The sequence below is a fragment of the Mastigoproctus giganteus genome, chromosome 7 (genome assembly GCF_048544385.1).
Source record: "Mastigoproctus giganteus isolate SK-2022 chromosome 7, ASM4854438v1, whole genome shotgun sequence".
Taxonomy (NCBI): Eukaryota; Metazoa; Arthropoda; class Arachnida; order Uropygi; family Thelyphonidae; genus Mastigoproctus; species Mastigoproctus giganteus.
Window position 1 is genome coordinate 182,645,477 of NC_143581.1, and position 21,920 is coordinate 182,667,396.

Here is a 21,920-nt window from a genome sequence, read left to right on the forward strand (position 1 = left end):
CCTATAGGAGCCTAAGGCCAAGCATAAACTTTCTCCCTAAATAAAGCTTCCTTCATCAAATACTTCACTCCCAGGATGATTAGGTTTTAAGTTCTATACCTCCACAGACTTTCCTCCTATGAAAGTTCCTTTGCTATTCTTAACATATAAGTCTTGTATCTTTGACCCTTTCAAAAAGCTCAATGCCCTTTAGATGTAGTCTCCTGAACTGAACACAACATTCTAAACAGTCTCATTACTGACAAGACACCACATCTTCATGGTCACCTGCTCATAGTAATATTTATGTCTGACCATGTTGCAAAACCACCCCCCTCCCCTCAACCATGTAAGTTATTTCCAGGTTATTTTCCAAACAGAACCTTATATTTTGCAGCATTAAAATGTAACATTCGTTTTCCCAACTATCTACGTCTGTCTGAATCTTTTTGAAGATCAGCCTTTTCAGTATTATACTCTTAATATCCTCACTGACATCATTCAAGTAAATCAGAAATAAGAATGGTTCTGGTACCAAATCCAAAGGATTCCACTTATACCCCTGCCCCGTTCTGAGGAGTGACCACATATAACAATCTTCTACCTCATATCTTTTAGACATTCCTCAATCTGCCTTAGGATTTTGCCTGTAATAGTAATAAGCACCAGTTTATACAACAATCCCCATGCGAGACAGTGTCAAATGTTTTTTAAAGTCCAAGTATATAATTTTAAAATTGTTTCTTACATCTGACTCTAGTGAGATCATATCATAGTGGTTTCAAGTTGGTCAAGCAAACTTTTTCATTGCAAAGCCATATGGATATCCTATCTCTCAAGTTCTGAGTATATTCTTTGCTGTGTATATACCCCCCCCCCCCAAATTTTATTACTTCACACATGTCCTCCCCACCATTCCTTACTACTGAATACATCATGAACAGTCAAACCAATAGTTGCCACATCCAAAAATTTCATTACTTCATACATGTCATCCCCACCTTGATTACTACTGAATACATCATGAACAGTCAAACCAAAAAAACAAACCTACCTATGAAAAGATCTAAATCTCCCAAACACTTCCTTGTTCATTCCACAAATATATGTGGTCTAAGCTCCAATCTCAAATTCATAGTTCATATTTTCACAAAATCCCAATTATCAATTGATTCAACCACTGCTCATTTCAGTTGTCCTAATTATTAGCCATACGATTCCTTTAAATTCAAAGGTGGTACCTGTGCATATGTCCACTTTGATATTCCCTGTTAGAAACTTAGTAATTTGGAATCTCCTCTTTTTGATCTTTTCTGGCTTAAAATCTCTCTACCCCATTTTGTCAAATTCATTTGTTGCCTCTATTGTTTTCCCAACTCACCTAATCACTTGGAACTTTTTGACTTCCTTTCTTTGCAGCTTAACTTTTTCTCCAGTCCAAATTTCCTAATAGTAAGATAATTTTTCTTGGTGATTTTAATCTTCATAACTTCAGCTGGCTTCCATTTTCTAGTCACACGGATCAAGCTGGTCGAGATGCTAAGACTTTTGCAATTACTAATGACCTTGCACAGATTAATTTACCTGCAAGAATACAAGACAATTTTAAACACACAGCCAACACTTATCTTTATCTCACAAACAATTCTTCCAAGTACACAGTTGAGGTGAGTAGTACTCTAGGTGAGTAGTACCTCACATCAGAACTTAATGCAGAATTCAAAAGAATGCAAAAGGGATGATCTGTGAGATTTCTATTCTTCTTTTCCTTGGTTGCAGTATTGTTTTAAATCAACTGATATCAGTGCTTGCTCAGATCGTGTCAGATAAAATTATCCTTGTAGGGATGAAATACTTTATTCCACATGCCACCTTAAATTCTCTTCTTTTATCTAAACCTTGGTTTTCCAATAAATGCACTAAGGCTGTTCAAGATAAGAATGTTGCATATTGCAACTGGATTGAATCCAAAACTCCAGGTTTATTTTCTGCTTGCATCACAGTTTGAAAAATGTAAATCGGCTATTAATCAGTCCAAACTAGATTTTGACCAGGATAAGAGTAGAAAACTTACTCCTTGTCCTTCTACTTCACACTAGTTGAGCATTCTGTCTTCTGACAAAGCTATTCGCACAACCTTTGCCCATCTCTATTCCCACCTCTCTCAAAACTATATGGTTCTATTCAATTCAGCCAAAGATAAAGCTGACCTGCTAACATCCTACCTTTCTTCCTCGTGTATTGATGACCTTGGTCAACCGCCTCCTACCATTCCCAGTAGACTTCATTCAATGCCTCCCGTGGTCTTCCATTAAAAGGATGTCAGAAAGATTTTGAAAAGTCTCAATGCTGGAGGGACTTATCCGTTAATGGGTAAGTCCCTCCAGTTTATTCCTATTTTTGCAATTTTTCTGACTCTTTCTTCCTTCTGTAAGGTCATCCATGTTCTATATTTTCCACTTATAATTATAATTATTGACATAACTTATTAGGCCCTATTCTTACCGCAAAATTCAAAATCGTCCATAACACGTGTTCAGTAGCATACAGAACATGTCAGAAACAGAAGCAAGAGCATTGAAGTCTTTCTCATAATTTTGGTGGATGACCTCTGATGGTGACATTGAAATTGTAACACCACAGTGTGATCTTATTTTACCTCCATATTATTTTAGTCACCTTATCTTATTGTACATCACTACATTTCTTATTCATTTCTTCTACTTCACACTTTCTATATACAGTCAGTCCTTGCATAACGTGTTTACACTACACGAATTCGATCATACACGATTTATAAATAGGGGAACGATCATATATAACACGAACCGAATTCGCCTTTGTGTTTACAAGAAATAGCAGTCGGACGCGGAATCACCCCAACCGAATGCAACACGATAGGAATGAAGAGAAGATTCTGAAAATGTATTTATGTTTTTTATACCAGTGAAGGGGAAACACATTTCACCATAATAACGTAAAATTCCAGCTATTGGTATTATCGCAAATGCAATTAGATCAAGTTTACTACCAGTTTATAACAGATTCCACTAGCAGGAATGCAACTGGAAATTGTTTTTATTGTTTTATAGTAGTAACCCCCAGAAATGTGCTTTAGTAAAATGTGAGCTAGTGAGGTGTTGTTTATTCAGCTGCTACATGTGCACAGCTTTGTTTATGTGAATCAAGCGTGCCTCCTCATTTTGTAACTGTGCTTTATTACCTAAAAATGAGTAAAATACTTAAAAGGTGTGAAAAGAAAGCATCCTGGTGAAGACACTACAGATTCAGAGAGAAAAAGAAAAGCAATATCGATAAACAGAGGTGGGCTGGGTCAAAAATTCTTACCCGGGAAAATTTGTAGTGGTCTCACACTAGCATTTATGGCCAAAATCACACCGGTCCACCGGGGTTTCCCTGATAAGGCTAATGACCAGTCCGCCTCTGTCGATAGAGAAAAAAATATGAAATTGTGAAACACTTTGAGCGAAACGAAAGACCATGTGATATTGCACGTGCTACAGGCCTAAATGAGGCAATGCCGAGAATTACAATGAATGCATAGAAAATAAAAAATTTCATAGCAGGAACAACTCAAAGTGTAATTAAAATCCATTAGATTAAGACACGAAGAATTGGAGGAGATGGAACGGCTGTCATCTGTTTGGATAGAAAATCAAACAAAAAACAAGTTTGCTTACGACAGAAGCAAAAGCATTAGCAATATTTTATTACGTAATAGTCGTAATAAAATAAGTATTTTACTACGATAATTTATTGTGTTTGGTAATGTTTTGGTTACAAATGTGTGTTCAATCTTGGGTGGTCGACACCTAACCCTATTTTTCCCATAGGGCCTGTTGTTTATATTGTACGATTTTGCATTGCACCGAGAGTTTCTAGGAACACAATTATCGTGCTATACAAGGACTGACTGTACCACTATTCATACATTATGGTTGTGGGTACGTTTGCTTAAGCAGTGTCCCTGATTCATAATACTTATCTTCCTGTTACTCAAATCACTCTCCACTATTTACTTACTACTATATATATATATATATATATATACTACGATAATTTATTGTGTTTGGTAATGTTTTGGTTACAAATGTGTGTTCAATCTTGGGTGGTCGACACCTAACCCTATTTTTCCCATAGGGCCTGTTGTTTATATTGTACGATTTTGCATTGCACCGAGAGTTTCTAGGAACACAATTATCGTGCTATACAAGGACTGACTGTACCACTATTCATACATTATGGTTGTGGGTACGTTTGCTTAAGCAGTGTCCCTGATTCATAATACTTATCTTCCTGTTACTCAAATCACTCTCCACTATTTACTTACTACTATATATATATATATATATATATATATATAGTAGTAAGTAAACTTACTACTATATAAATAATTAAGTAAACTTAATAATTAAATTAATTAAATTAAATAATTAAAATAAATAAAAATAATTAATATAAATATATTAAGTAAACTTACTACTATATATATATATATAGTAGTAAGTAAACAGGAATATCCCCCCCCTCCTCGTATAACACTAGTTAGGTTCCTATAAAATGTCGTGTTGTGTGAAACCGTGCTTTATGGGACTAATAAAAAGTACAAAAAAAGGGGGTTATGCTCCAAAAGTTAACAAAAATACACCATTCTAGATTTCGTGTATCTTCTACTCTCTATAAAAAATCAGTAATCTGGGTTTGTTTGCTTTTGTTTGATAAATCTTTGTGAATCTTATTGTATGGAACTAAACATTTCCGAAGCTCCCTTTTCAATTTTGGGCTCCTTTCATTCAAGAATCTGCATTCAAAAAATAAGATTCTAATTGCTCGGCTAACTTTATGCCTTCCCATATGCTTTTTAGTGTAAAATTTGGAAGTTTAGAATTTTCATCTGCACTATCATCCTCTGAATTGATTTGGTTTTACCTCCGATGTCATTTCCACCAAATCCGCTTGCCAGCCTCTTTTTCTACTAGTACTGTAATTTTGAATGTCTTCAGTAATCATATCCGTTTTATTTTTTTAAGAGCATTGGCAACTAAGTAACACAGGCCATGTTACTCTGTAACATGGCCTGTGTTACGTTCAATAGCATAGAACGTAAAACAAGGATTTCCCAACAAAATAAATACAGGGATTTCTCAATTTTTTTTTTTTACTAGAAAGTCAACAGCAGGGATTCAAAAAGAGTGGAAATGTTGAAAGATTACATCCAACATAACAGCAGGGTTCCCCCCAGTACAAAAGCTCAAAAATACCCTGTTATGCGAGGTTTACCAAAATTCTCTAACCGTGTTATTTAAGTACCGTGTTGTGCGAGGATTTCCACAATTTATCAATCGTGTTAGAGTGAAACTGTGTTGTAGAAGTACCGTGTTATACGGGAGTTGGCTGTATATATATATATATATACCACCATCAAACATTGACAAAAGTTAAATTATAATAAAATAAATAAACAATTAAGCATTCATTAGAGGCAGCGACCCGCAATCCCTCCACATGAAGCCGAAATATATTTTAAATTAAATAAAATAAAACATAAGCCAGTAGTATGGCAAAAACTGTAGAGCGAAAATTAACATAAAATTAACCATATAAACAAACGAACGGAAATGTTTATATGGTTAATTTTTGCTCTACAGTTTTTGCCACACTACTGGCTTATGTTTTATTTTATTTAATTTAAAAAAAATATATATATATATATATGCATGAAGGAATTAATGGATTTGATAAAAGTGCAAAGATGAAGTGAAATTTACATAAAATGCCAAAAACTAAAAGGGTAAGGATATTAGAAATAAGAAAAGTTGTAGGTGTGAAAAAAGAAGGAAAGAATGTGAATATCCTGTATGTTATAATGAATTAAGAGATTTATAGGCTGAATTGAAAAGCCAATTAGAGAGGAAGGAACTAAAGTAAAATAATTAATATAAAGTGAATAAACAAATTAAAAGTGAACTAGCCTTTCAAATAGGTGGGCAAATTTAGCTATAAGTCGAAAATAAGGGGGTAGCAAAAATGTGATGTTAGCTAAAGTAATTATTGATACATGGTCAGGTATTTCATCAGGGGACTACACCTGACCATGTATTGTTTCTATATTTTGGAAAAGTTTAGAAATGCAGTTCTTGATACATGGTCAGGTGTAGTCCCCTGATGAAATACCTGACCATGTATCAATATTTACTCTAGCTATCATCACATTTTTGCATTTTTGCTACCCCTTATTTTCGACTTAGCTAAATTTGTCGACTATTTCTGATGCTGGCTAGTTCACCTTTTATATTAATTATTTTACTTTACAGTTCCTTCCTCTCTAATTACCTTTTCAATTCAGCCTATAATTCTTTTAATTCATTATAACATATAGGATATTCACATTCTTTCCTTCTTTTTTCACACCTACAACTTTTCTTATTTCTGCTATCTTTACCCTTTTAGTTTTTGGCATTTTGTGTAAATTTCACTTTCATTTTTGCACTTTTATCAAACCCATTAATTCCTCCACACACATATATATATACTTTTGCATCTTTTATTGCTGCTTTCCACATTCAGGTGTATCTATCATATCTTCCTTATTTTTATCTTTCACCTGACACTTCTTGTTAAAATCATGTTTATATGGTCAGGTGAATATCCTGTAGCATTTCATATATATATATATATGCAAATGCCCCTAAAAAGCAATTGATTACGCAAAATTTTAATTCTTAAATCATATCTAAATGATAATAGTCCAATTTTAACATTAAATTCAGAAATTTTACTCCAAATACGACAAAAGAAGTCTAGATGACAAATAGCATAAACATAAAAGAAGCAAGAGACTTTTAATTGAAAATTGCCTTTTAATTGAAACACCCTGAACAGTGAAATATGCGTTGAATTAGCTGTGATTATAACTGACCAAAATAATCCAATGCATACTTTCTTTTACAAACAGTCCACACAATTACAGCCCCTCTCTGCTTTATTCAAGTATCAATATATTAAGTGTTTGTAAGAAAGCTTTTTTTTGCCATACACACAGGAAATAAATGATATATAAATTTCAAATGATTTTCCCTGAAATTTTACTGCACCACTTTATTGAGATATCTGTGTAATGTTTTTACATATTACTACTGTTTTTTTTTTCCTTAATATTACTCTTAGAAATTCATACTTTTTAAGTTGGAGGTCAGTGCACATCAATAATCAAAAACTAAAACAATTTGGGTTAAAAAAAAAATAATTTCTTCATCGTGTGACATGTACCAACCAAAAAATGGCTGAGTTGTAAGACTCCAGATGTGGTATCCAAGCTGAGTAAATAACCATGGTCCTGGCCATACCTATCGTTATTTGGTTTTTAGGAGCATTAGCAACTAAGGCCATATTGCTCCGGAAATATGCGGTGGTCATTCCCTGACCTTTCCGCATCTGGTGGTGACGTTTTTTTTTTTTTCTTTTAGGAGCATTAGCAACTAAGGCCATATTGCTCCGGGATATGCGGTGGTCATTCCCTGACCTTTCTGCATCCTCCGTATTTGGTGGTGACCGGCTCGAATCCCGGTCTAATCAAGAAGCGTGTGCTATGCACTGCTGCTCCTTCCCACCTGGCTACGGAGACACCACCATACCTATTTTCAAGCTCAGTAATTTCTCTGTTAGTCTCTCCTCTATTACACAGTCAGTTCTGTTATAAAGCACATTTTCGCAACGCGAATTTGCTCCAACGCGACTGATATATAAGGGAACAATGTGAGTATAACACTATGTTTGCACTGGCTCATGATTTCGTCTGTGAGTGACACCAGGTGAACGCAAAACCTGGCACCAAGCTGAACTTGGCAACCTGCACTACATTCACACAACACATACAAGTTTACGAAGATTAATATACATCAAACGTTAAATGTGTGAGAGATATATTTCCCATTTCCTGTTTATTGTATTGGTCAGAGACACTGTTGTCATTCGCTGTATTCACATGATATTGTAGGCCGACTCATGTTTTCAGGAGCTCACATTTTTCTCTTCGAACAGAAATTTTGTGAGGCGTGAGCAGAGGAGCACATTTCTGGAGATCACTACCATAAAATGATAAAAACAATTTGCACTTTCCGGTTTATTGGGCTTTTCAGTTAGCGCAATCTAATTATAAACAGGTAGTAAACTCGATCTTATTGCATTTGGGATAATATCAATAGCTGGAATTCTGTGAGTTTTTACGTTATTATGGTGAAATGTGTTTCCCCTTCCATGAAATATTCAATCATATAAAAAACAAATAAAATTTCAAAATCTTCTCTTCATTCCTATTTTTTAAGATCCGTTGTCTCACTTGTGCAATTTGTGCATCCAAGTTTGTCATTATTGATTGCTTATCTTTTTTACTGTTTTAAATTTTACAATTAAAAAGAAGAAAAAAAAAATCATTGAATGCAAATATCAATCAAACAAACTTCATATCTTGTCAAGGAGCTATATTTACTGAAATATTTATTTATTTATTAGAACTTTAAGTGTTTAAACCTGTGTTAGCAATTTTATTTGGTTTCTAATTGTTTTCTGTGTTTTACTTATCAGACTGAACATTTTTTTGAGTGTTCTGCCCATATCGCTATCTTTCCCATAAGCCTGTTGTTTTTAACAAGCAAAATATCATAACGCGGAGATTTTTTAAGAACACATGTACCGCGTTATAGCAGAACTGACTGTAATATCACTTATCCTGCAGTGCTCAGGTACACCACCTCCGTTCTCCCCACCCCCAACAGTAGCTCAGATTGCTTCAAACATTGCTCCTGCAAGCAATGTATGCGACCAGTAGTGGGAATCAGTTCCACTGGTCAGAAGGTTACAGAGGCTTGTATGTCAGCAAAGTGTTCCAATAAAAAAAAAAAGGGGACAAAAATCATGTCATCACCTTCTGTCCATACCAATGACCAACTCAAGATGCATTTGCCATTCAATTCAGGACAATCTTTGCTGAAATTCCACCAGACGCTACCTTCCTTAACACTTGACTAAGAGAACTAACAATGCCATTGTAACTGGCTGGACAGTAACTTATTGCTCTGTGTACTCTATATTAAAGTGAATTCATCTCAATTTAATATACTCTCACTGTCAAGGACCCACCAGATTGGAAGGTGAAACAGCTGGAGATAAGTCCACATTTAACACAATGAAGTATTCATTTATTATCATTAATTATTAATACTTATTATCAGTTATTAATTATTATTATTAAACTTAAGTATGGAATAATAAAAAAGGACAGGGTAGTCCAATCATTCTATAACAACAGTGCCAGGAAGTTTTGTTACACATGGATTCCATCAGTGAATTTTACAATTCATCAATGGAAACAATGGCCAGCACCACAGAAAAACTAGCACCTATATATAATAATGCTGTGATGATGTTACCATGTTCATCTAATAACATTTTGTTACTGAAAACGAATTCAAACATAAGCATACCGTTTCTGAGCTTTCAAAAATTTTCTTCTTCTTTCTTCTTGAGGTGGCTCACCACGTTTAATTTTATACTGAGAAAATCGAGGATGTGGTGCAGCAGTGTTATTAGGATCAGCAGATACATTAACAGATGTTGCAAGTGAATTGATAAGGTCCTCCATCACTTCTTAAATTTTTAATCTAGAAACACACAAAAAAAAAAGCAGAGAGAAGGTAATCTTCCTTAATTAAAGCAGCAAAAAATGTTTACAATTTTATGAACTGACAAATTATAAAATTATATTTTAGTGGAATTTTAATATAAAGAGACCTCACCTAACACTGTAATTGTATTCCTCAAAAATACATTAGTGAAAAATAGCATTAAGTGCAATGAAATGAAATGAATAATGCTATAAATGGGAGCCACATTCTTAAACAACTGATTGAATATCTACCTTGTGTTCAAATAATGCAGAAAAATAACGTCTCACTTATCACCAAATGAAAAATGATTAAAAAAGACAATTGAGAAAATTTTTCAAACAAAACATATCACTTTTAAGTTGAATGTTCAGAAAGATCACCAGAAATGAGTCGGCCTAGGTGTGAGACAGAACGAGGAACGCTATAAAGGTGAATCATAGAATAAAGATTTTGATAATTTGCAGATAGCACTACTGCTGAGCTTAGGCCCAGAGAGTGGAGTTATATCCTTCTAGTCATGTCTCCCTCTGTAGACCACATTTAACAAAACAGCAGAAATATTGCTGTACTAGTAACTCCCCCCCCCCCAAATTTAAATATAAAATATTTATTAGAATTACGTCACTATCATTTTTAATATGCCTGTGATATATGAGGGGGTATCAAAAGGTTCATACCCTGACCTAGATAAAACATCAGTAAAAAGATGCTGTTTTTAATATCCAATAACTAACATGAAATTTTATTCCAGGCTCTGTATCGCAATTCCTATAGCCTGGAATCTAAGGAAGGATGCTATGGAATCAAGCAATGATCAAGTTCCTGCATTTGCAGGACAAGAAAGCTCAGGAAATTGATAAAGAAATGAAAGCTGTGTATGGCCAGAATTGTCCATCCTATGACATTGTAAAAAAAAGTGGAAATGGGAGTTCCAGTGCGGTCATACAAGTGTCTTTGACGAGCCAAGAGAAGGAAGGCCATCAACATCCACAGACAATGAAACAGTTGCAAAGGTTCAGCAGCTGGTGCTGAGTGACAGATGTGTGACAATTCATTTCATTGCAAATGCAGTGGGAATTAGTTATGGATCTGCCTATAGCATTTTACATGATCATCTGCACTTGTCTAAGGTCTCTACATGATGGGTTCCAAGATTGCTGCCGCCTTTGCAGAAGCAATATTGAATGCAATGTTCTCGCCAACTGTTGGATTTGTGTAATGCGGATGTTGACAACTTTTTTTGACCGGTTGGTGACAAATGCTGGGTGTACCAGTATGATCCAGAGACTAAAGACATGTCAAAGCAGTGGAAGCACACACACCCCCCTCCCCACCTCCCAAAAAGGCAAAGACCACTCATCTGTGAAGAAGGTGATGTCTGTGTTTTGGGACAGAGAAGGGGTTATCCTGACACAATACTTACCTCGTGTTCCCACACTTACTGGAGAATACTACAGAAATCTTTTGAAAAAGTTAAAAATGCGATGTTTTGAAGGCGAAAAGGAGTGGAATGTTAACCAAAGGTGTCGATCTTCTGTCAGACAACGCACCGGGTCACACGGCCATTATAACAACCAACTTTGTTGTCCAGTATGGCTTCGAACCACTGCAGTACCCAACCTATTCTCCTGACCCAGCACTGCCAGACTTATTGTTTTAAGAAGTAAAGCAACACGTTCCTCTGATTCCACTGTAGCACAAGAAGCTGTATGATTACTGAAGACGAATTAAGTATACTTTGCAATATTCATCCCGAAATTAGTCGCAGCATGAGCTGGACAAGCAGGATAAATAAAATACTAAAGTCATTCGAATAGGTGGGCAGCAACAAGGAACTGCAAAGCAGCAGTTACAGCAGCATAAACTGTATGTTTGTAATCGAGTTTCTAATTATAGCAACATAAACAAGATAAATTATCATTACAGTGGCATGCTGAACTGGGTTTGCATAATCCTTGTTTCAGCTCCATCATGTGTCAACTTCGTTTTCCAAGACAGTCTGTCAGCAAACAGTAAAAGTTCAAGTTTGGATTCACCTGGGCCATAAGTTCAAATTTATCTTTCTTTCGATTAACTGGGTGGTTTAGAACTGGGTTTGTTAAGTTCTAACCTCAGGTAATAAATAAAACTCATCCAGACAAGTACTTGAATCAACCGAGAAACTACTAAAATGTCTTTACAACATTATAACAGCCCTCTCACTTAGGACACACAAAAGACATTACAAGAGGCACATTATCAGCATACGGCAATGACCAATTTAATTTAAATTACATTAAAAGGTCTGTCAGTTCAACAGTTCTGCAACTCAGTCACTAGAGCCTTAACAACATATTATTTATCCATAAAAAAAAATAAATAAAAAAAAAAAAAAACAGACCACTTGCTGTTGCAACAACAGCAAGTGGTCTGTTGCAACCATACTCATGGCTGCAACACTATGAAATCTATTCAAAATCAGCCTCAACAATTCAGCACACTCATGAATCCTTTAATAATATTTAACATTAAAAAGGTAATGGGTAAATAAACTTCAGCCATTATCAATCCACTGCAGGATGAAAGCCTCTGCAATGATTCATATTGAGGAAAATGGACCATAATCTGCCATGATGGTCTAGTGCGGGTTGGCAGCTCAACCATATTTAGAAGTCAGGGGTTCAGCCCAGGTCTACTCAAACAGAGTGTGCTACAGCACTCCTGCTCTGACCAGTTGGCTACAGAGGCCATCAATACTTAATATTAATCACCATTAAATGCAGTAAACTATTAAGAGAATACATACATTTATACAAATTGGAACACTTAGTTCCAAGGAAAAGTGTCAGTTACAAGTTAGCCTCCAAAACCACCATTCACCCATTTATGCAAAATAAAATTGTGCCTTACTGCTCATTTACATCAGGTTCAGCACTATAAATTCTCTTTCTCCTTCTGAACAGTTTGTCAGTGAATTCAGAAAGAGCTAGGAAGTTGTCTTCACTTGTCAAAAATCTCGGGAACTCATCCGCATTATAAACAGCAGTTAACATTCCTTAAATCCAAATATGTGTAACAATCTAGTATTAAGTGCTCTACAATCTTGTGAGCACTACATTTACATAATGGGGAGGCAGCCAGACCAAATGCAAATAACTTGTAATTTAAGCTGCCGTGCCCAGTCAATAAATATTTTACTTTCAGTCCTGGATTTAACCAGGTCAGTTGTAGTTTTGTAAACTCTGCAATGTTAGAGAAAAACATATTAGTCATTCTGCCCAATTTGGCAGTAGCCCAAATATTCTGCAAATCCTGTATAAACTCACTTCAGATTCTAGTGTTATCGTCCTTCATAGGTGTGTTTCAATCAATATAATAATTACCAACTCTAGCTAGTAACCTCTTTCTTTTAAAATATTGAAACAAAATTGTGTAAATAGGTAATTTTCCATTAAGAACTTCGAAGCCTATTGTACAAACCGTTCTACATGTTCTTGAGGTAGCCAAAAGGAAGAAACACTGCGCTTATATTATCTATGCTTAATATTCCATGCTCCTTTAGTAATTTTTATTAATTTTCCTGTTAAAAATTTGATATTTTGTAGTACATATTTTGTGTGCACAATAAAACTAAAACAGTCATCCATTATTATGCGTAGGTACTTATATGTTCAAACTATTTGTATGACATTACCATAATTTTTATAGATGGGGCCTGTTTAGGTTTAAATACCCTTTTATTTTCTTAGTTTTTGTGGTAGAAATTTGATGTCTGTGAACTTGGCACCACTTATTTAAATTGTCCAATATATCATTTGCTCCCCCTTCAAGTTCTAACCTTGACTCACCATAAATCAACACCACCAACTCATTCACATATGCTATCTTAAGGATCTTTTCATGTTGTACAGTGAGCCACCCATCAAGGACCACGTTCCAGCAAATTGGCCTACAACAGATCCCCGAGTGCAGCCCCTGGTAACAGGCTGCAATATGGAACAATACCCAGATGAAACATTCTTATCACAGAAATAATCAGAGAAGTCGGTAAATAAGGGCAAACGCCTCAGCCTGAATGAACTGTGCCAGGACACTTTGCCACTGTATGGTATCAAAAGCCCCTTTGAAGTTCACAAAGAGGCCGAGGATGTACTTGGAGTCTGTAGACAAACCAAGCCCATGACAGACCTGATCGCATCAACAACAGACTTGCCCTTAAAAAAGCTGAATTGAGTTGAAACTTGTAAATCTTCACCATGATAGTATTTCAGGAACCTGTGCAATCAGTTTTTCAAGCACATTCCCCAAAACTGGAAGAAGGGCAATGGGCCGATAAGAGGGTTCCTAGGATTTTCAAGTAGGATTTTTAGATTAGCTCTTTTCCAAGTCCTTTATTCAAAAGATTTATTCAGAGACATTTATTCAAAAGATTTGAAATCAACTGAAGAGCAACCCAACACACTCTTCTTAACACAATAACCTCCAGCAAGTCCAAACCGGGACACTTGCCATCCCTCATTTGATTCGATTGCTTGGGTTATTTCTTCATTTGTAAATAGTTCCTCATGAACTAAACCGGAGCAAGTCAAATGACCAAATCTCAAGTCTGATTGCTGAGTGCTTCCTGGCACAGAAACATCTTGGTGGATAAGCCCATCCAAGATGGCATTCATGGAGTCTGACCAAGTAAAGTCTCCTGTCTATCAGGTGTTAAAATGGAAGAAAAGATCTCACCGGGATGGATCTTATCAGCAGTGATCTTGTATGCCATCCCCCAAGGCTCACAATTTAATGTAATTTAACCAGATGTTCCCAGACCATTTTTTTTCCCCTTTATATATATTATTAAAGTAGAGACATCTGGCCAACTTATAAAGCTCAGCCAGTGAACTTCATTTCATTTTGCTCTCTGCAAATCACACTTAGCAGACTTTAGTTTGATTTCTCAAATATGTCAGATTTTGAGTCCACCAACACACATAGTTATTCTGTCCTTTCTTTATCTTAAAAGCATAATCGCAAACAGACATGATTAGCTTTTGTACTTCTTCAACCTGTGTCAACACAGGGAGTTGAGCAATATCATCTGTAACTTAAGGCATATTATTTATTTACATAAATACAAAACTCTCTATTTACAATCATTTGAACCTGTGTAAGAAACTCCAGCAGAAAATGGAGCTTCTCTTACAAAATTGTAAAACACAACAAAACTCTCAAGACACAAGTAAAAGAAATGCATGTATGCACACTCAATGACATTTATGTATTCGTGTATGTGTTTGGCCTGTTTGTAGTGGCTCCAGGACCAGGGTCCATCTCCACAAATTGTCTTTGTCTTGACTACAGAATCTGTGTAATCAGGGCCTGAAATGTAAGCAGCCAACACCTGAGCAACTGCTGCCTGATGCCCAATCCCAAGGAACGTGGAGCTGAACATAATCTACTATTTGTGCTTCGGCAGTGCGCTAAAATCCCGCATCCACTGGAGGGTAGTGCAATAGCAGTGGATGTCAGCAATCCCATACTCAGGATGCCCAGTCCTGTGTACCAGCAGGAAAAAAATAATAATAATAAAAAAATCAAATATAAAAATTAATAATAATAAATAAATATTAAAAAAAACACCAGTGGTTAACATCTTTGAACAACCTCAGAGATCAAAGAATTCAAGTCCAGGATGACTGGTAGGTGACACAGGGAACAGCTCAGAAAGAGATTGTTGAATTATACAGCGTGGTAAAGCATCTGCATTCTTCTGCTGAAGACATCGGTCGTTGGTGAAGATTTGATGGTCTCATTTTCAATTAAGGCTTTAAGATGAGATAGTCTGAACCTTATTTTTAAGTGTTGTCCATTGTTCTTCGTAGTTGGGGCAGGACAATAGAATGTGGTTCTAGGATTCTTCTTCCCCACAGGAGCAATGAGGATTTGTCGACAGTCCGAATTAGAACAGTTTCGCTTCAGGATCGCCATGTCCTGTTAGGATGTAGGATGTGGTCATGGATGGGTAGAACCAATTACAATGTGGCTTATTCATGGCAAAGGTGACATCAGGGATAAAAAGTCTGGTGACCTCTCCAGTGGGACTTTCATCCCGTCTAACCTGCCAAAGGGGGAGGAGTTTATTCCATAGGTTTATTTTTTCCTGTTTGATATTTGTAGCAGGATTGCAGTCTATTCCAAGGAGTGAGGTTGGCAGGCCTTTTTTGTGTTTGTAGATGAAACCTCTATAAGCTATATATAGGTCCAGGGTAAGGGCCCCCAGATAGAATCTGCAGTGCATTAGTTGATCTTGTTATTGTTACTCGGTGTGTCACAAGCAGCATAGTTCTTTGCATGGAAAGGAGTTTGGCCAGGATTTTACTGTTAGTGACCCTATGGAACCAGACTCCAGCAGCATAGGAGGCAATTGGCAAGAACACAGCTTTATAGTAGAGAGATAGGGTTCTTTTGGTGAGTCCCCAGTCCGAACGGGAGAGCCTGATGCAAGCTGCAGTGAAGGATTTGGTTTTGTTTGCTAAACTGTTCACGTGTTGTTGGAAACTGGGCCTGTCGTCCAATATTATGCCAAGGTGTTTAGTTTGTGCAACATATGAAATTTGCTTCCCGTAAATAAGCACTTCAGGGGGTCTGCGGTAATCCAACCTGTTTTTGAAGATCATTAGCTTTGTTTTTGTGTTTGATTTTTTTAATTTATTTGTGAGGGTCCAGTTTACGATGTCATCCAGGACAATCTTTGCTCGGTCCTCAAGGGTTCTCCTGGATCTTCCTGAAATGCATATAATCACGTCGTCTGCATAGGCGAAATTGATGCAGTTGTCAAAGCAGTTGTTTGAAGTAGGATCTTATAAAGATATTGATTGCAGTTTTCCAGTCTAAGGGACCTGAGGGAACTCTCCCACCAAAGGGTATCAAAGACACCCTCAAAATCCACAAAGATGGCATCTCATAGACTGTGTGGAATGTGTACAGTGTTTTACAAGGGCTGCAATGGCATCTTCCGCGGAGGATCCTTTCTTGAAGCCATACTGCAAATTGGATGAAAGGTTTTGAGTTTAGGATAGTTTGGATTCTGGGACCAATCATTATTTCAAACAGCTTTCCCAGGTTGGCTAACAGAGAGATTGGACGGTACGCTCTTGGGTCCGTATTAGGTTTTCCCTGGTTTTTGAATAATTTTAAGCAGTGCCTGCTTCTAGAAATTGGGAAATATGCCTTCCAAGAGGCACTTGTTGTAGAGATTTAACAAAATATTAGGGTAGAGCTCATGAAATCTGGTGATGCCTGCATTTTCTACCAGATCAAGGCCTGGACACTTTTTAGGATTCAACTTGGCCACCATAGCACCAAGTTCAACAGCAGTGAAAAGATCAACGTCCAGGGTATCTTCTTAAGTGGCATTGTCTTCTCGAATCTGAATTTGGTGCATATTGTCAAGATTGGGATCATCTTCGGGAAAAATGTGTTCAATGATTTTCTCAACTGTTCAGTTCTAGTCATATGTTTCATTGTTTTGATATTGCACTGTGTTGTATATATTTGGGCAGATAATTTTGTTCCTACAAATATGAGCCCCCCAGGGGTCAGTGTTCCCTGCTTGGGAAACCAATTGTCTCCAAGACCTTAATTTGTTCTCTGTAATGGCTTTATGGTAGATTTTTCGCTTCTCCTTATACTCTAGGGCAATTAATCCTGAGAGCATTAACTTCAGGATCAGGCCAGTGCCTGCGTCGTTGAAAGGCCACATGCGTTTGTTTTCTGAGATCGGCAAGTTCCTGTGTCCACCAAGGAGTATGAGGAGTGTGCGCTTTCTTTCGCTTGGCAGCATATTCAGTGGCTCTGAAGAGGGATGACTGTATATAAAAAGCATAATCAACTGCAGAGAGGTTGTTAAGGTTTGGAGCTGTCACTTTGAAGTCAAGGTTCAGAGATGCTCTAAATTTAGCCCAATTAACTTCAGGCATAGAAGAAAAATATATGTTGGCAATTTCTTGTTGCTTGGGAATTTTACTCACTCTGGTAGCATAGCGTCCTTAGGAGGCTCCGCCAGACAAATGTTCCACAAAACCTCTATCAGGTAATAAACAGTTACCTCAAAGACAGAAGTGTCTCAGTTCGTACAAGGTTCCAGGAGTTGACATGCCATGTGAATAAAGGTTTCCTACAGGGCTCAATCCTAGGCCTTTTCTTCTGGACAATTGTTCTAGATGAATTTCTGGCCTTAGATTTGGGCCCAGTGGAGGGCCTTGCCTTTGCAGATGATTTAATTCTCCTTGTAAAAAGAAACAATAGTGGTTGTAAACAAAGGTCAAATGCTGGCCTCATCCACCTGCAAGAGTGGGCACAAATGCACATGGTCAGGATATCACTGAAAAACACTACATCTATAGAAACCTAAGGAGACCCCCTCAAATTAAAATTAATGGAAAACCATAAAAATGGTATCAGAACTAAAATACCTAGGTGTTGTTTCTGACTCAAAATTAACTTTTTTCTCTCCATTTAGCATACTTGGCAAAAAAAAAAAGTAAGAAACTACACAGGAATAATTGCCAGGATCAGTCAGGCTGACCAGGAGCTCAAAAGAAGGACCGCAATCATATACCAAGCAGTTTTCTTGCCTGTCATCACCTATGTAGCTGGTGCATAGTTCACCCGTACAGGCATATTCAAAAACAGGAATGAACTTGAAACAATACAAAGGACAATACATACTTCTCACTATAACCAGAGCATGTTGCACTGTGGGCACATCAGCACTGCAGGTGCTGGCTGGCACTCTCCCACTTTACTTGGAAGTATCCAAAAGATTATCAGCATTAGTAGGGGCATATGATGCAAGAAAGCAAGCTTATGCAGCATCAGCCAAAAAAAAACAAAAAACAAAAAAACAACACACTTCCATTTCACACCTCCGTTCGTTCGAAATACCTGTCCAGCCGAGCCATAAATTTATTTAGGCTATCAACTTCCACAACAAGGGATGGATGTCTGTTCCACCAACTAACTACCCACTGGCTAAAGGCAAATTTCCACACATCCACAAAAAGAGCAACCCTTTGTTCCATTCACTAATCTTATTGCCCTTCTCTGTAATTGCTCCAACACCTCTATATCCTTCTTAAAATGAGGCCTCCAGACCTGTATACAGTACTCAAGGTGTGGCCTCAGCATTGCCTTATACAAGGGGATAATCACCTCCTTATCCCTGCTAGAAAAATTACTGTGTATCATTGACAAGACACCATGAGCTACTCTTGCAAACCATCTGCACTGCTCACAAAACTTCATATCTGCTTGTACAATTACCCTCAGGTTCTTTTCACTCTCTACCACTGTCAGTATAATACATAACAATACACAACACTTTTCTGGCATTTAAAGTAGTACTCGTCTATTCTGTAATAATGATGGTTGGCATTATTTCGGACCCAGACTTCTGGGCTAACTGCAGTTGGAGGATCCCAGTCCCAAGCCTTCTGGCCAATCCAATCCTTCAGGCCACCCCAAACCGGTTAAAGTTATCCGATCGGTTCGTACCCGTGCAAATGCTGCAGTACATACACTCCTTGGATGGCTACCTCTACAAGTTCGCATTGGATAAAAAAATACAGGCAGAACTTACTCCGTCCACTTCCTTCTCAGGACCACGTCACAGGACATTAGAACCTGCTCCCAAGGACCTGTCCATCACTCCCATGGATCCCTCACTACATTGTTCCAACTCTCTGCGCCTGCTTAGATGACTCCAGCACTGTAAAAGGACCACTCCCTGGAGAATAATTCAACATGATAACATGCTGTTGTTTGTTATTTGGTTTTTAGGAGCATTAGCAACTAAGGCCATATTGCTCTGGGAATATGCGGTGGTCATTCCCTTGACCTTTCCGCATCTGGCGGGGACGGGCTGAAACCCCGGTCTAATCAAGAAGCGTGTGCTATGCACTACTGCTGCTTCCCACCTGGCTATGGAGATGCCATGATAACATGCTGTTGTGTATATATGTTCATATGTAAATTTTTCATTTGCTTTCCTACACTTGTATAATTAGTAATAATATTATTTTTTTCTCCTATCTCATCCTTGTTTATTACATTGTATTAGCCTTTACTGTAATATTGTATTAGCCTTTGTAACCTTGTATTAGACTTTACTATAAACCCCTGGCTTGTAGCCATGAAGGGTATTGCGTATGGCATATATGTTTTGTATGCAATAAAGAGTTCTTCTACTGTATTTCTTCACAGTGTACATATGGTGCAGATGTGGGGAACCAGAGGTGGAGCCTGAACCTAATACTATGCACACTGTGTCAGTGTAATACCACATAGTTGATACAATACTCTGGGGTTACTTCTTCCCATATGCAATACTTTACATTTGTCAAAGTTAAACTTTAGTTGACACCTCTCAGCCCATCTGCTCAACTTATCTAGATATTGTTACAGCAGCGTACTGTCATTAAAAACCCTGCTGACCTTCGTATCATATTCAAACTTGGACATTAAGCCTGATATAATGTCAAACTCGGACATTAGGCCTGACATCATCAATATCATTAACGAATACAGAAAACAACAATGGACCCAACACTGAACCCTGGGGGAATCCACTAATAACATTAGTCCACGAAGAGCAGTGTCCATTGATTACCACTCTGTCTTCTCCCACTCAACCATCTCTTTATCCATAGCAGCAATTTACCTTCAATGCCACACTGCTCTGATTTGCACAGCAGTCTTCCATGTGCAACAGTATCAAAAGCCTTTCTAAGGTCCAAATATATATCAAAATTATTTTTGCATCCGGTTCCTTTGCATCTACATCATAGTATTCAATCATATTGGTCAGACAAGATTTTCCCTTAACAAACCCATGCTGTGTCTGAGCTGTAACTGAACTCTTGTCAAGATGATCCTGCAAGGCTTCTTTAACCAGTGCCTCCATTAATTTCCCTGGAACAGAAGTTAAACTAACAGGTCTGTAATTACCTATGTCTCCCTTTGATCCTCCTTTGTGGATTGGGGTCACATTTGCACATTTCCAGTCCATGGGTACCTCCACTGAGTCCAAGGAAGCTCCCATAATTATGACTAATTAAGGGTTTGCTTACTTCCTTTGCTTCCTCCTTTAATATAACTGGATAGATTCCATCCACCCCAGATGCCCCTCTTATATTTTTCTTCAACAATTTCTCCTCCACTTTATTCTCAGTAATTACAAGATTATCTAGCTCACTGTCAGAGTTTAATACCTCTGGCATTCCCCTCCCTGAATAACTCCTCATGTGTGAATGTAGATGCAAAATATTCATTTAGTTTGTTAGCTATCTGAGCAGGATCATCAAAAGTTGAACCATCGATATCAAGTGGACCAATCTGATTCATCCCCTTCCTTCTAGAGTTTACATAAGTAAAGAACTCTTTGCTGTTTTTCTTTGCATCCTTTGCCAAAGATTTCTCATAATCTGCCTTTGCCTGCATAACCTCCTTTGTGACTTGGTTACAGACCAGCTTATATCCATCATAGGCTTCTGTGTCGCCTGTTAATTTACATTTATCACATGCATTTTTCTTCTCTGCCACATGTCGAATTAGTTCATCTGACATCCAATTGGGCCCAAATCTTGAACAATATTTTTTAGTTGGTATGAAAAGCCTAGTAGCTTCCAAGATTAATTCTTTGAATGTTTCCCATTTTGAATTTGCTGTTGGTAACATCATCAGTTGGTCCCACCGTATAGAATTTAAATACTGTCTCAGACCACCGTAGTCACCTTTATGAAAACAAACACCCTTCCCTTAACCACTGATAGTAGTTACCTCTTTGAGTAAATCCCATTTCAGCACACTGTGATCACAATCACCTAGTGGCTCCTTTATCTGCAGATTTTTAATGCATTAAGAATCACTATTGATAATCAGATCAAGAGTATTACTCCCTCTAGTTGCCTCCTGAACATGCTACTGTAGAAAACAATACCCAATAAATCCACAAAAGCCTTGCTAGCGTGTGAGTGACCAACCCACAAATTCCATTCAATCTCTAGGAAATTAAAATCCTCCATTATAAGACACTCTGATTTACTAGCCCTCTATTTCTCTGCATAATTGCTCATTATACTCATCAGATTCATTAGGCCTATAACACACACCTACCCTCATTTTTCCTTTACCAGTACTTATGTCACACCAAACAGACTCCATGTTGCATTGTCCACCAACATCAACTGGATGCACTTCCTTAGATTTTTTGTTTCTTAACTAACAGCA

General features: G+C 37.3%; 1 protein-coding gene across 2 annotated transcripts in view; it reads right to left on the minus strand.

Annotated features, from left to right (window-relative positions):
- Positions 1–21,920, minus strand: part of Snup (snurportin-1) — a 285,875-nt gene that overhangs the window by 152,627 nt on the left and 111,328 nt on the right. For both annotated transcript variants that reach the window (XM_090377225.1, XM_090377224.1), the window contains exon 2: positions 9,483–9,659. In XM_090377225.1, coding sequence (XP_090233351.1) covers positions 9,483–9,640 — 158 coding nt within the window. In that variant the 5' untranslated portion in view covers positions 9,641–9,659. The remainder of the gene's footprint in view (positions 1–9,482; positions 9,660–21,920) is intronic.